The 17,208-nt window shown below is 38.4% G+C and overlaps 1 protein-coding gene across 2 annotated transcripts in view; it reads left to right on the plus strand.

Annotated features, from left to right (window-relative positions):
* The first annotated feature begins 325 nt into the window (after positions 1-325).
* Positions 326-17,208, plus strand: part of LOC136430848 (DNA-binding protein RFX6-like) — a 31,520-nt gene continuing 14,637 nt past the window's right edge. For both annotated transcript variants that reach the window (XM_066421893.1, XM_066421901.1), the window contains exons 1-6: positions 326-1,051; positions 5,363-5,519; positions 6,909-7,032; positions 9,473-9,534; positions 14,220-14,297; positions 15,809-15,836. In XM_066421893.1, the coding sequence (XP_066277990.1) occupies positions 880-1,051; positions 5,363-5,519; positions 6,909-7,032; positions 9,473-9,534; positions 14,220-14,297; positions 15,809-15,836 (621 nt within the window). In that variant the 5' untranslated portion in view covers positions 326-879. The remainder of the gene's footprint in view (positions 1,052-5,362; positions 5,520-6,908; positions 7,033-9,472; positions 9,535-14,219; positions 14,298-15,808; positions 15,837-17,208) is intronic.

The raw sequence follows: 17,208 nt of genomic DNA on the forward strand, positions 1-17,208 counted from the left end.
GAATTTGCGTTACCCTTGACGTTATAATGGGGATATCATTCAAAACGTACAAGTATGACCAAAAGGACAACAAAACACGCAAAGCTATAAAAGATTCGTTTTTTGTCGATGAAATTCGTTGAGTGCTTTATCAATTCGATCGGCCGCAGCGACGCCACCAGTGTGCCGTGGGTCCAGTGAGAGGGGGTCTTACTAGTAACATGTATGTTGACTGATGTTCTGTACTGTGTTACGTCGTTCTGAACGGTTTACCAATTGAAAAGAGCGGTAACGTTGGCGAGAGAAATTTCGTTAATGAGTAAGCCGCGTTCACCCGGTCATACTCATTTGGCTGGTAAGTAAAGAGTAAACCTGGTGGCTGCCGCATTTTCGGCTTGAGTGACGTCAGCGTCAATGAAGGGCTTGTATTTCATTGTTTCACCTCAGTCGACTGATTGTACAACGGCTTAGACCTCTCTACCACATGTCCGTGGTTGGGTATAGATTTAACCAGCTCTCTTGTACTTCTGAGTGGACATACGAAAAGGCTTTTGTTTTCTGCTGAAGGCTCTAAAAGATCTCAAACAGTCGTCGGTTCGGAGAAGCAGTCGGGGGAGCGGAGTTTGTTCACCGGTCACTTGCCCGGCTAGCGGTCGCCAGCCCCCGCGAGGTAGCCCGAGGGGGACCACCCGAGTTTACGGAACTCTTCAACAAGCGGAAAGGTCTGCCTTTTCCTTAATGGTCGACTCTTGTACGAGTCATTTCTCTTCCGGGTGACCCTGGCCGTTTAAGAAATAAGGAGACGAGTTACCAAGGAGGACAAGGTCTTTTATTCTACTTAGGGGATATCCCATTCCTTGCCGTTGTAAAATATCGACATTAGAAGGCTAAGTCGGAAGCATGCCGACGAGCAAGCGGCTGAAAACTCGTGACGGTTCCTCTGTAGACAGACCGGCCACTCGGACGACAGCTACGGCAGCAGACGACACCACCGACCGAGAAACTTCCCCTAGCCAGGCCCGGGACGTCGGCACCCCTTCCGACAAGGACACAGACCCTGCGGTCAAGTCAGGTAAAGCCACACGAGAATCCTTCATTCTTTTTTTCATACTCTTTTTAGGGAACAGCAAATTTAGCGCTGTTCGTGCCATTGTCGTGAAAAGACACACGTAAGTTCTATATGCAGTTGTGTATACAAACACTTATACCTACCGGGAACTACCAACAGGTGACGATCACACAATCTACCACCTGATAGTTTTAAACAGGTGAGCTGGCAATACTCACAGCAACTGGATTTTCTAGTAATCTTTACGAAGAAGTACTGTAAAAGGAGTTTGTATGTGAAGTTGATTCCGTTAGGGTAAAAAGGAAACCGTGCGACAAAAAGTTACAAACATAAGCAGCTGTCATGGCGCCTGATTAAGTGACTTCAACACACAGGAAAACATGCAAACAGTTCCGTCGCCATTGTTGCTCTACTGCATTCATTCCCCGCGTGTCAACTCTAAACACTGATCCCAACACTTCAAAAAGTGCCGAACTAAAGACTCAAGGTCTGCCATCAGTTTCTCCTGTTTAGTTACGTCGCTAATCCGGCTTATCCGTACATTGTTTTGCTACAAATCTGAAAGCAATCTTTGTTTTAGGAACCCCGGGTGGTAATTAGCTGGCTCAATCCCTAAAACAACGTGATAGAAGAGAAATTAAACCATACGGCTTTGTTTAGTTTGGAGTTTGGATAGGAAATTTCTCCGTGCAGCTTTTACGGCTTTTATGCTTCTTACATCAGTCATTTTATAGTTTTACATGAAATGTGGACAACATGAAAATGGTCCAAACATGGCATTAGCACGAGTTATTACTATTTGAGACTCAAAACGGTACAACGCCGAAAAGTAGAGACTAGTATGAGTTAAAACTCCAACACATGAAGTTTCAATGATTCTCGTTTAGTTTTGTGTGGGCAAACTAGTAGAAGAGACTGAAATACTGACTTCGGCGATGGTTCATTGCGTTCGAAAAGATGCTACACGCCTAGCTATCTACGTTGCAACTGTATAATGCCAACAAGTATAGAAAACTGATTTATATGCCACCAAGCAACAAGCACATTTCTGTAAAACAATTATAGTACATGATTTGTAATATATCTGCAATAGGTGAAAACGTTAACTTTGTAGTAATGTTCAGCTTTGTTAAAGAATATCGTAGGCCAAACAACACCTTAAAGTGTTGAAAGAACTAGATTACCGAGGTGCATTTCTACAGCTTTGGAGACATGCCTATAACTAGAAATATCTACTACACTGTCGGATCTAAGCCATAGCAACAATGTCAGTTGAACACTTGAAATAATGCCCCTTTGAAGTTTTTGATTTATTCGTAGTTCAGTATTTTTTCTTAGATTATGTTCCAAAAATATTTCAACTGTTTCAAAATTTTATCCAGTTGCTTGAGTAACTATTTTTGGCGAGCATTATTTTTACTGCTCTTCTTCCTCACTTTTTGACATTTAGCATGTCTATTACATAGCAACAGTGACATATTTTTGTACTTCATGATATTATTCCAAAAACGTACGTTTTGAGTATACATTTTCTGGCATTCCTATCCTTTTTAGCTACCCACAAGTCTTCTTAGGTTTGTATTACTTCGTCTTAGTCCGCGTAGACCCCTCTCTCTTCCTCTCTCTCTTGTCCTCTCTCTTGTCTCCTCTCTCTTGCTATCCCCATTCTCCCCCTTTTCTTACATTGAAATGAGAGAAATAACTATCTACGGCGTCCCCTCAACTTAGAAAATTTACAAATTTACAGTTGCACAGCTTTTAAAAAGCTGCAAACGGAACTCAACTACAAGCTATAAGATTTCAATGGCTGTCTACCATACAAACTGAACATTGGAAAAGAGAAAACCGTTTTCACTGTTCTGATTGTAACCATAAAGTAGTGTTATACAAGAGGATGAACAGTGTGCTCAGTTGACATGTAAACTCCAGTCAGGCACGCTAGCACTTCTCACGGTTTACATAGAGAGGGTTATAGTTGTCCGCTCCACACCTGTTATGTGTTATGGTCTTCCTGAGAGCCATATGTTCTACGTTATAACTCGTGATTACTGCAAGACTGTAACTTAGAAATGTCATTAGAATTATCAGTTAAAAATCGTCTGTGATTGTACAATATCTAAAGTTACTCAAGTTCTCAAATGGAACTTTCCTGGGCAGCCCTTTAGGCACGAAAATCACTATCATTTTCTCTAGCTAGACGCATGTTGCACAAAAAGTATGTAATTTTCTATGCTAATAACAGTATGTTATCGTCTCTTATGATGTATTAATGCATTAGCACAGTGTTCCTGTTCATTTGTCAACTTTAAGATGATTTTCAACGCTACTAAAAATCGCGACTGCCTCATGTTAAAGCATAATACGTTTCAATCATATAGTTATATTAGATATCTAAAGAAAAATTTGGTGTTGTTGTTGTTCGTATTAGTCTAAATGTTCTAAATGCCAAATGCCCGTCTTTAGTTACACCAAAAAAAGATAGTTAACCGCTGTGTTGTCCAGCTAACATGCCCGTTGGTTTTAGGTTGCTTTTTTTTCAAATGCTAGATAAAAAGGGTGTCAATCCGAAGGCCTTAATACACGAACCCCTCGAACTGAAAAGAATAAAAATGTATTGATAAGAAATACGATATTATGAATGAATAAGCTATTGTGCAGAAAAAAGTTCTCTATAGCTACGATCTGAAGAAAAATCATTTCCCACAATCTATTGTAAAAAGCACTTTCCATAATTTCTAATACAACAGTAAGTTTAAGGAAATTTCAAGACGCCATTTTAAGTTGTCTTTTCATACAAAATGCATGGCATCCAAACAGCCTTCCTTTCTAATGATTTCTGCTGCCATTGCTAATAGATTAAAATCGTCAAACGATCAACGTTTCTTAACTAGACCGCGGGGGACACTTCAATCTAGACTCTCGAAACTCTACAAGTAAACTGCAACATTAGCGGTCCTCCAGTAACTGAAACACGCGTAGCAAAACATCACATTCCGTAGTAGAGCACAACTGCAACGAAACGTCACAAACAATTCCAGTAAATTCCACCATTTTAAATCCACGCAATTGGAAGAATATAGATGTTACAGTGTACTGCTTCAAACACAAATCCTGAAAATGAATAATTGCTTAAAACGATAATCATAATTGGAATACGAAATGCATTCATCTATAGCCATTTTATCATGAAGCGTTTAACACAAAAGTTCCCGCTATTTGAAAGGTAGTAAGAGTCCTTTTTAGATATGTTGTTGTACAATGTGGCTAGTTTCATATAGTAGCAAAAAAGGATGGATAGTCGAAACGTTTTGTATTATTTTGAAAGTTTTTTTTTCAAACTGAAAAAAATAAGACTGGATAGAGTCTCAGTCTTACATTTCTGAGCACGAAAAGAATGGTGACAAAATACTGTTAACGCGTTTTTAAGATTACCTTAACACCTTAGTTCCTCCCGATTTAAGATTGCGGGTATTCAATTTCGAGGTAAGGAGAAAATGGAGTGTTCGCGGTGGTTTTGAGTTTGAAATAGCGCTAAAGTTACTGCTCCAGGAATAGAAACATCGGCGCCTCACGGACAACCAGTCGGAAACCACATAATAGTGACTCGGAAAGGGTACTTCTACAGCACGTGACTACAGACGGACAGAGCAGTTACTTTCAGCAGTGCTGGCGTGATTCACTGTCACTGATCTGACCATATGTACCCGATGAATGGATGAAGGCTTTTGCTTGGCTTGAAATTCTAAATAAGTATGTATAGAATGTTCGAAGATCTGGTCTGTGTTAAATTGTACCTTGTTAATATTCCTGCGTCCTCGCCGTAACAGGTGCCTCCAACACATCATAACACTGTACACAGCATAGAACGCCACTGTTACGTAAAGCTCGTAATAGAAATATTTTAATCACATTAACTGCACAAACTTACCAACATAACTCATAATGTCGGTCTTGTAGATTCTGCTAAAAATCATAATCTTATAGACTAAAATGATCTTATCGTAAGTGCGATTTCGTAGTCGGTAAAAGAATTGCTACAAATTTTACAAATTTCAATCTGAAAAATGTCAGAAAATTAGCATTGTACCTATGTTATCTATTTATTTGTTGTTGTTGCTGTTGTTGTTGTTTTGATTGACAGGACCACTTCGTGATAATCATATCGTGAGTCCAGTTGTGAAGTTGCAATTAATACAAAAGATTGCCAAGAATTTTGCAAACTTTATTTAAATATTAGCATTGCTCAATATTCTAACTCTATCCGTTGTTTTGTTGTTATTTATTTGTTGTTTTTGTTGTTGTTTTGATTGACAGAACCGCAGACAGAAGAGAGCGGGGAGGAGTCCGAGGAAGAAGAGGAAGCGCGCCTGCGCAAAGAGCAGTCTAAACAACATGACCTGGGCAAGGAGAAGAAGACGGTGGCACAGATGATGAAGGACAAAAAGAAACAAACTCACCTCACACTGCAATGGTAGGCTGGGATAATCACATTCATAATTAGATTAGTTTAGCTGGTTTTGATAGCAAAGTGATATCCCTTTTAACCGGGGCGGTGAAAATATAACGACAAAAAATCTCATAGGTAGATTAATCGAATTTGATTGAAAAAAATTAACTGCATGTTGTAACGCCAAAAATAGTTACTTAAGCAACTGGATAAAATTTTCACAATTTTATCCAGTTGCTTGAGTGACTATTTTTGACGTATCTTATTACCTGGATGTCTAACCTTTATCGATGCATTTTGTAACTTTCGTGTGCTCTATTGCCATTCAAATGATACATTTACATCATAAATATTCCATTTTTGAAGTCCTAAGTCATGCAAACATGATTTTTGAAGCTCAACGGCCCCAACTAATGGAAAGGGGGACTGAACGAGCTTGAAAGGTGACAAAGAGCTTGGGTAGCTAGAATTTGGAGAACAACGGTTGAATAGTCAAGTGCTAAGTTACAAACTGAGGTTTTTGTTATTTCTTAATGACTGCTGCGAACATGAATGTGAATAACAAGCCGATATTGGTACACATAGATCTACTGATAAATGTTTTTGTACCGCTATCGAATACAAGGTAAAACATAGTTGTGACGGCTACCCATACCTGACTCTTAATCCTTCGCTAGTCAGCGAAGAGTTTTGTTGTTTTTTACCAAAACGTTTAATGACAATAGATATGGTGCCATACGTATCAATTTTTATTACGTGTGGAATAACATCGAATGCGACTGCATGTGATCTTGAAACGCTGAGTTAGGAAAAAGATTTTCCATAAGTATGTAAAAGAGATTTTTACAACCCATAGTGGGAAACTCTTTGGAAGGATCGGCACAGGTTTCTCTCTTGTGTTGAGAGGTACGAGACTAGAATTTAAAAAAAAAAAACAAGTGATATAGAATACTTGACACTGGAAAATCCTAAACCAGACTACATTGAAAAACTTAGATTTCATTTGTGTTAAAAAACTATAACTATCACGGTGTTAGACATTCTCTAGGAAAATAGTGTCTATTTAAGATATAGAAGAAGTATGTGCCTTGGACGCTTGAAAATGGGATATACATTTTGCTTTATTGTCATGTTAGGACATTCTGAGTGTCCGTGAGGCCCTCTTGTACATTCCTGGTGTGGCGCCGATGTTGTTTTCCTGCTAAATAACTGGACCAACAAACTGAGAGACATGTCAACAAGTCCCGCCCGGTTTACATGCACGCCTGACTGCAGAACTAACAGCACAGCAAACGCTTTTTACCCTTCATTGTTTATAAACCATCATTTTGCTAACGCTTAGCTCATTTTCGTTGGTCAGCAGTGACAGCGCCGTCTAGTAGAATGGGGGCTTTACGATTGTCTTTATTCCAGGCTCGAGGAGAATTACATCATGTGCGAGGGCGTGTGTCTACCGAGGTGCATTCTGTACGCTCACTATCTGGACTTCTGTCGGCGGGAAAAACTGGAGCCCGCATGCGCAGCAACGTTCGGAAAGGTAGGTGTCCAACAAGTGTCAACTTGACGGTGTTGTCATCTAAGAATCAAATTTGACAAGACATTCGTTTCTTCTCTCTTGTTGTATATATTTCTTTGGTAGTCGTCTCTGCCACCGCTATGTGCTATTTCAAAACAAATCACAAGCCAAGTTTGCAGTTTAAGTTTTGGTACAAACTTTAAACATATCGTTCACTTATACAAGTCATGTACTGCCTTAACCACACGTAGTAGACCATGGCCTCCACATTGATTTTCTTCAGACCATGGTTGGGAGTTTTTCGTGAGCAAGATCATATGTGTTGTACGGCGATGTTGCTAACTAGTATGAAAAAGTCGTCCGCGCCAGCTGCAGGACGATCCATTTTGAAAAATCAAAATCGGATACGATCCGAGGAGTGAACTGTAGCTAGAATAGAATGGATTCCAGGTTACTCCTCACCCAGCGACGACATTGGTCGAGAAAAAAGTCGTGGGAAGGTCCTGAATATGAGAAAGGGGGTTTAATTACTACTAATATGGGATTCAAGACTTGAGTCACATAATAGTTCTGCCTTTGTCAAAACTCTAATTTGTTAGCAGTGACGTTAACATTGCCATGACGGACACGTTTACCATGGCACTGCAAATAAACGTCACCACCGTTCCTTTGAATACAATTTGTAGAAGTATCTGTGCACATATTACGAATCAAACTAAGGGATAGGTATAGACTACAGAAGTAGTAATGAAGCATACTTATCTACACTTCGAGTGCACAGAATAACTGTGAACAGATTCTATTCCGATAAAGGACTCACAAATTCACAAATATACTTTAACGACAACAATCGTTGTCCTTCTCTACTTCGGATATGTCAACATGTATTTCAAAGGTTTAGACAGCTTCTAGTTTTCCAAATAAAAAGTTTCTTAATAGTTATAATTCTATTTCTAATGAGTCAAAAGCATTCATCATAAAAAGCTGATATGCACTAAATAGCTGTAACTTTACTCAATGCTGGCAAAACTATACAAATCAGCGATCTACTTGATACGTCAGGATTCATGAAGATCTCTATGTTGTCGTTTAATCCACAAACCAGCATCTGTAGATTGCCATTCCTTATTCTTAGGTGATAATCTAGATCTAGCTAATTTCTATTTTTATGCAATACTGGGCAAAGCCCTCCTCTATGTCCTTCTCCAGCACAGCGTGCGCGGCATTAGTGCGGCCGGTAGTGGTGCACCGGTGGTTCTGAAAACAGAATGACTAAAAGTGCAAAAACAGGACGTTTTTCTTATCGCACAATCCGCTAGATCCGCCATGAAGGAAATAACCTTAATTATTCCCTTAATCAGGACAAGGTAATCTGACCTAAATCTTTAAGAACATGGGATTGTTTATAAGATAACTATCTTAAGTACAGATCCGGTAGTTGAAGAGACCTGATTTGCTGACTGGTACCGTGACTATCCATTTATCAACTTTATACATGTTCGATATGCCACTTACAGTTAAGTAACATTTTCAAAACCTGTTTTTGATAGTGTAATATCTTATCTATGATTATTCTTTTGAGCATTTCGAGAATTTTTATTGGACTTGCATGTGAACGTGGTATAGCTTACCATACGATCTATGAAAGAAGATAAACATTTTAATGCAACTTGCTATGATGTCAGTAATGATTTTCCGATACCTAGAAACGGTCACTACACTAAAGTACAAGAGAGTGACAAATTTGGAATGTTGACATCTGACTACGTTGTAGAGGAAAGAGGGAAACAATATGTTTCTTAAAAACTACCAGGAGGTCTTTTTGCTGAACCCACAACTGGGCAGTGTGCGTCTCTATGATAGAACCACACTAGGGGTGTTGTCGTTCTCTGTATGTGACAGTCGCTGCCTCTGTGGTAGAAGTCCAACCATGTACGTCTTTGCAGTAGAACCGCAAAAAAGTACAATTGGTAGCTCCAACATAAGACGGCCTTGTGAGTGTATAAATTGTGTTTTCTACAAAAAAGACTATCTAAGGTGCGCGGTGCTTGTGACGTTTAACGTATTGTACAGTATCTAAAGTTCATGCATTGTAGTGCGGAAGGCGACGTATAGCATTTTGGAAGTTTTTCGTGCTTCTATTCTTTTCAAATGTGAGATTTTTTCCTTTAATGCTTTTCTTTCCTTTATGTATTCATAACTGGCAGAAAAGGTTTTCTTCCTTCTTTAAATCACATTTAAGTTTTATTATCTCTCTGCCTTTCCGTCATTCTGTTTCATATTTGAGTCTTTCTTTCTTTCTTCCTTTCTTTCTATCTCTCTTCTTGTATAAAAAAGCACATTTTTAAAACAACCCTACGCTTCGTGTACGAAAGATACACTAATGAATAAGCTCCATAGGCTTTATGACGATTCGAAGAAGATCGGATTGCCCTTATGTTTCGTTTTTTATTTCTCACAGACGATTAGACAGAAGTTTCCACACCTCACAACCAGACGACTTGGGACCAGGGGCCACTCAAAGTAAGTCAATCATGTTGTTGTTTCTTCGAATTATAACTTGAGCCACATCGGTATCCGTATGATATATGATTTATGTTTGAATATACTTTCTATTTGAATCTGATATATAAACCTGATATTTTCTGGGACACTAGATCAAAGTATATTTTGCACAGGCTTGACCACTTGGTATATGTCTTAGTTTGTTGTTTTTTTACTGGACGGTCGCTTTTGAAATGTTCGTTGTCGGAATATGTACAGTGCTGCTTATCCATGGGTGCTTTTCCCTTTTTATATCTGGTTGTATGTTAAAGTAGATTTTTTAGTATTCAAACATTTCTAGACTGTGAAAATTCAACAAAGTATTTTAGTATTATCCTAGCTAAACACTTTCGTAAACTAATTGGTTTGTATTAGGAATATTGACAAAACAATTGCAAAACCTGAGGATAGATTTGGTACACCATATCACTCTGAGGAGGTGTTTCTAACGATGCTTTTCGTGAAAAGCCATTGAAAGGTTATTGGTTAAGATTGACGGGAAAATTACTATCTTCTGGATTAAAACGGAAAATACTAGACAAATAATCAAAATGTAAAAGTACATGTATCAGCGATTTTTAAACAGATCTATGCACATGTTTCCGAAAATCTTTTCTTCATTGAACGTATTGTTTTCTAACAGGTTTTGTTGTTATAGTTATCGTTGTCTTTGGCAAATTTCGTAATTTTGATGAAGGCTATATCTACTTAGTTGCGATTTCTCAACTTAAAAGCTAGACCACGAGTGTGGCTCTGAAATGTTCATGATCTTTAAAGCTTTATCAGCATGCAATTAAGATGAAATCTCTGCCAGCTATTAATAGTTTTGTCGAAGGGTATCTACTGAAAAGGACGGGATTTGGTTATACATGCTTTTCGTTCAGTCAAACATTTAATTTCTGACTTATTCTTTGATTGAGCTTTATTTCGTACTTTTCTACATTTTGAACTTTTTTGCTGTCACACCTTACCTGGTGGAACTTTAAGCAATTCAGACGGTGAAGACATTTTCAAAAAGACTCAAAACAAACATGTTTTTCCAAGCTGTCATGAATTGCAAAAATAAACGCCAAATGGAACTAAGAATGCCATAGTACCTAAAAGCGTTGCTCTATTATATAAAATCAACAGCGTTTTCTAACAGCGAAATTTCTGAATTTCTTAATGTCTGACAAATACTTTATTTAGCTATAAAACACTACATCACTATTCTGCCAAAATATAACCACAGCTATTTGGACTAAAAAAAGCATGTTTTTCTATCAAAGCCTCCACAAGCCGCCATTCTCATGTGTGTACCGGTACACAAGAATTGACTCCAGTCGTAAAACCCATTTTGATATACGGCTCGCCTCGATTGCATTAATTCTGTTTGCATAACAACCATGTTTACCTTCTTACGTCTGCTGCACAAATTCTTCTGCAAATAATGGCCTCAAGATGCAAGCTAGGGGGAATCTTAACTGCTTTGGGCAGAATATTCATGTCTTTTTTTACCATAAAAGTATCTGTAGTTGTTGGATCAAATGGATGAATTAAGGTAAAATTCGTAATTAGATAGATTCTTTTTGGTAAATGAGGTTTTCCTGGTCGGCTGGTTGGCTGGCTGGCTGGCTGGCTGGCTGGTCGGTCGGTTGGTCGGTTGGTCGGTCGGCCACCTACAAGTGAAGAAGAAAACTATTTGAAGACGCCATATAAACTACGTATGCTTTGGAACTCTAAACACGCAAACTGTCAGGAATAAAAAGACCCCAGAGACATCAATTATAGAATATCCTAACCAGTTCCCTATAATGGAAAAACGGTTTTGTTAGTTTGGAGTCTAGTTTTCTTTCCTAAGTAACCGGCATAGCAACAGACGCCATGGCCCGTTATAAAACTATATATAGAACTCCTTTGGGTAGTCTGTATCTACAGCGTCACGCTTAGAAACGCCCTATATCAACCCCAACGCGACGTCAAAAGCAACTTCTGTTTACGAATACGTGATCATTGACGAAAAAGCAATGCCATTTTCTTTAATGAATAAGAAGAATGCCAGGATTGGAAAGTGGGTCGAAAATAAAACGTTCATCAATGTTTAGAATAATCGAACGTGCTTTATTTTGTTTAGAACAGGACATGATAAACTAGAGGCCCAAAAAGAATTGAAAATTTGTAGCGTAGATGACATACACTCATTGCCATTTACAAACACTTTTAACCCTACAAATACAGATTTCAAATTAGTAGCAAGAAAAACGCAAAGCATGCTTTGTTTTCTTTTAATTTCCATCTTACAATCTTAAGATAAAATTATCAATCATTTTCAATATCGTGTCAAGTGTGTTAGACACGTTATGCAGTTGTATGAAAAAAATATTTGATTGCTATTTCATGTTTTTCATAATACCTCAAATCGCCAATAGAAAATATACACCGGTACAGTTGGCTTGTTTCGATATGAATTCATCACAATACACGTTTGACTGGTTATGTCTGAAATAGGGGCTAATCTCAATATGATGAACCACACATTGGGCAACTCTTTATGATAACCTGCATTGCAACTGTAGCAACACATTAAAGTAACACAGTCACCTGTAGTACAGCGGTCGTCAGGGAAGTGTGTGTACAATACTACTGTACCTAGTACAGAAGTTACTCAAGCAACTGGATAGATTTTGTAAACGGTCTGACGTTTCGGGTAGCATTCACTGTCTTTCGTCAGTGACTGAGGATTGCTCACTTAGGTTAGACATCCAGATAATAAGATACAACAATACAAAAGTTACTCGAGTAACGGTTTTGCAAAAGGTCACTACACAGTTACTGACGAAAGCTAGTGGAAGCAACCTGAAACGCATGACCGTTTGCCAATTAATGAGTTTGTATTGTGTATTTCATTACCTGGATATCTAACTATACTATATATTGGGAAGACTCTAAACTAAGTGTATGCTATATTAAGCAATATACAGTATATAGCTTCAGACGAAATCTTTGAATATAGTGAGATGTTTTTTAAGTACTAGATAGAACATTCAAGAAACGAATTAACTCATTTACTAAAATAAGAGTTGAGTGTGACTTCGAATAAGACATTGAAGAAAGATATACCAATATAAGAGCTTAATATGACTTTACATACATCGACATCAAAGAGAACTTATAGTTGGTCACGAAATTGCTATGTGTCCTTGAAACGTTAATTTCCACATAGCACCTCCTAAACCTGTCGTACGTAGCGTTTCTTTTCTAAAATTTTGAGGGTAAGGTCGACTAAGACGAAAAAACACGAAAAGGACAAGTTTCAAAGTATACTATGTCTTGCAAAAAGTGCATGAGTGACCACAAATGTCGCTCATTTTTCGTTGATTGGCCGATCTGATTGACACAACGGCTTTCATTTGAATCATTTCAGACTATTTTCTTTATTTTTGCACGCGTAAGTTTCAAAGACTTTTGCAGAATCCTCAAAAATTGTCAAATCTTTTAATAGTTTTCTCATCTCACTAGGAGGTAATGTATAAAAAGATAACGGGCGTGGTTTGTGTTGTTTATGGCCTTTAGGGGGCAATAAAAGGATCTCCCAACACTTCCGTACCTGTGTCAAAAGTTCACTCGGTCTGGGGTCAATCTTAGGTTACCACAGGCAAATTATGAGCTTCTGCTAGAAAGTAGAATTAAGAATGAACAAATCCCGGAGTATTGTCATCTTATACTTACGACCTATCCTTCTGTATCCACGCTTCAACAATGACCACATGCATACTTATGTGCTTAGAGTGCTTTTTAGCGCCTGAAAAAACACTGATAGATAATTTCAGTGAATATTTCCGTACGTTTCAGGCGTTTTGTAAATAGAGTTTTTTCAGACATTTTTCGTTTCATCCCGACGACACACACACAACGCTTTGAGTGCGCTTTAGCGTCTGAAAAAACAACACCGTTGTTCTTAGTGTCTGATAGTCACTTTCAAGCTTTATGAATAGAGTCATAAATAGAGTTATGAATTTTCATACACTTTTCGTGTCATTCCAGCGACACACACACAACGCGTGAAAACTACGTTTGTCATGCACCTCGATCTATCTGACTTGAATCTGGGCGGTCATGAATCGATTATTCCTAACTAAAGAAGGTTCTCTTACCACTAAGAATAGCATAACAAATATATATGAACTGAAATACAGGTGTTCAAGATACTGTCAAATTACTGGTTTAAATTTAATCCTTTAACTACTTACCAGAGTTTTTCTGTCCAATTATATAGTGCATTATACATCAATGAAATGCTTCATGTGTACGAAAGCCGTGAAATACATTATATATTTCAAAGTTACATTAAGATACATAAAGTTAATTAGATTATCTTTTTATACGTTTTCCTTAACGAATCTTTCTGTCAGAATGCATCTTTTCTTCAATTAAGCGTTCTAGAAAACAATCTATATATGTATCAATCTTGAAATATTATGAAATAATCACTTGATGGTGTGAAAAAAAATGACAGTCTTTCTGTTATCCTGGTTCTGAAAATAATCAAACTTATTTCTAACAATTGTTTTTGTTCAACAAACCGTGACTCGTATGACTGTCGTGTTATTTAGTTTACGGGCAGCAAAGGTGTTAATGTTTATGCGTGAATGTAACGCTGTTATTTCAATATGCTCATTGTGCAGGTACCACTACTATGGCATCGGGATCAAGGAGACCAGTGCCTACTACCACTCTCTATATTCAGGAAAAGGTCTCACAAGGTAAAGACTCTCGCCATCGCACCTACACGTACAGGCACTCTCCACGAAATGTTTATAAACAGCAACAGAACACTGTGAGACTGTCGGCAGATTGTTCAGTAGCTTGGAGTACGGCGGTATCTTGTTACCATAATAAAACACTTTGAACAAGCGATATAATCGCCGGTATTTCTGACAACTGGAAGCCATATCAACTGCCAAGTATGCATACTTCTGACCAAGACACGTGCCACGACTTCACGAAAACATTATCTTCTTGTATTTGACATTAAACCCATACATATATCATAACTGTACATAATTTACAATGACGTTTTTAATGTATTTAATGAATGATCAAAAAAGAACATTACATAAGACTTTTGCCCATTTAAAGCATGTGCGTTTAAGTATGTTTCATAAAGTCGTGAACTGATTGAGTGTTTTTATCAATCCAACAGCGTTTTAGCATTCACCAGCTTGAGGTTTTTGTGAGTGCTACTGCAAAGTGCAGTGTCTAAGCAAAGCTGCGTAGCGGGAGCAATTCCTTTTGAGTAATTATAGCAGTTAGGGTTTGAGTAATTGCTTCTTTGTCCAATTTTAGCTGACGCCCAGCCCATTTTTCATTCTCCCCTCGCCGAAAGCAAACGTTGCAGACAAAGCCCAAAGCCTTGTCACTATCTCCAACATCTTATTTGCCGACGTTAGTAATTACTTGTACGGGTAGAAAGTCCTCGGACGAAAAGCACAGGAGCTCTAAACTGCTCCCACTACCCTGCCCCGTCACGTGATGTTGAGAGGGTATGGAATAGCTCACACGTTTCTACATCGCCCCTGAGTCCGAGTTTTCTGTAATGGCTGTTAATTTGTTTGCGGGAGAATACGATTAACAACTCGGCTCCCCATTGGTTGAATAACTCCCACAGAGCCCCGCGCCATGGCAGCGGTAAACAGTAATTTAGATATAATCTGGGTGTTTGTAATTAATTACCCCACATCCTGACGGAGACTAAGGCGTTTGGTTGTGGATTTTTGGCAGCGAAGTTTGCAGCCGAGTTTGGCGGGTTTGAAACTACCCGAGGTTGTCCTGCGAACAATTACACTTGTCAAGTGCCGGCATTACACGCCGCTTCAGATAAGCAAAGTCTTTTCATCATCCTCGAAAGTGCCAAGTGGAAAAAGCTGCCCCTCCCACAAGTTATATACTTGCCAATCATACAAAATCTCCACATCTCTTCAAAAATTCTCTTTGACTTCCATGCTTATGTTTGCGCCAGTTAGGGTTACACGCTACTGAGTATAGGTTTTAAAAACATTACAACATTGTCAGTCTGTGCGATATTAATACAAACAACCTAAAATGAATCTGACACCTACATAAACTCAGCAGCTAGAATATTTTAATCTGTATAACAGAACGCTAGATGTATTTACATTATGATAAGATAGTAGTTGTATGGTAAATGATAATAGTAATGTTCATCATCTTTTTAGATATAAGGTTTAGATTGTGTTTTGTCTTTTTTCCTCAGGTTTTCTGGAGCCAGGTTGAAAAATGAGGTAAGGATGGGCATTTTTAAAAAAATCAATTATAGATTCTTCAGCAATGATAGAAATAACCATTTTAGATATCCTAAATATGGTAAGATTTTAGTGCTACGTTTGCAAGAATGAGTGTGAAATGTTACGTATAAGACAAAAGCAAAAGTTTAACAATACAACATTGGTACCTCCATTGTCTGTGATGGATGTAGGTTCTGCTGAATACCATTTTGTTGAGCATTTTTACTGTTTTCCCAGGTTTCATAGTTTGGGAATTAAAAAAAATAGAATTCCTATCTTGACAGTCTTTTCCAGTTTTAGGAAAAGTATCTGTTTGCCTCATGAGAGTTTGTGTATGACAGTTTAGCACAATGACAAGGACTTTATCTTGCCATGTGTGGCACTCAACTGAACAGGTGCTAAAAACCAGCGCAACACTTCAAGGTCCCTTCAACTTACAAAACCAATTGTACAATCACCTTTGATGAGTTAACACATGTATTATGTTCTAATTTCTTTGAACGATCTCTCAAGCCCGGATAAACTTCAAAAGATCATTCTCTCCTTTATTTCTCTGAAGTAGTTGCATTCCTTGGGAGTCTTGTTGTAAACACTTTCAAATTTCTTGAGTGTCTGTGGTGCTTGGAGCTTGACGACTGGCGTTGTGCTAGTAGGGCCGTTGTCCATGGAGACCGGTTCGGTACCAACTATGACCAGTCGAAATTAAAACGGCGTACCATAAAGAATATTTCACACCTGTATCATCTTCTATTTACGAAAATACTTTATCATAAAGGTGTGATTCACAGAATTGAAGAAAGACATCCTCAAAATAGATTAAGGAACTGGTTTCATCACATCAATATTGCACGCACACACACACCACCAGCACCTTGGCATCACCAAGGCACAGTCACCTAGGCAGTGTCATTCTCACCGCATTCCTCACTTAAACCAGACGTCATTTATCACCTCCAGCCCTTCCCCCTATCTGCTTTGATCTGAAGGCTAGGTACCGCCCCGGGACTCTGCTCCCACACAGACAGCGCACTGCCATTGTTTGCCCATGACCTTGTCCAACGGCTTGACATTTGACAGGCTAATGGTATTTGGTTAGCGAGAAACATGGTGGCATTAGCGGCAGCATGTTTGGCGGTTAGGATTATTAGCGATATGAGCTCGTCATGGGTGTCCGGTGGGTAATATGGCTTCCTTGCCGCTCTGACGGAAGCAGCTTTAAGAGGAAGGTCTACTGATGAAAGGTTAACATTCAAGTGATTCAAGAGGGCAATGCATCTGTATTAACCATGCAATATGCAAATCAGCTCAGATCTACGAATTCCTTATTAGAAAGTGGTGTCTCTACTCCGTACATTTTGTGACCTATCGA

Source organism: Branchiostoma lanceolatum, chromosome 1 (genome assembly GCF_035083965.1).
Source record: "Branchiostoma lanceolatum isolate klBraLanc5 chromosome 1, klBraLanc5.hap2, whole genome shotgun sequence".
Lineage (NCBI taxonomy): Eukaryota > Metazoa > Chordata > Leptocardii > Amphioxiformes > Branchiostomatidae > Branchiostoma > Branchiostoma lanceolatum.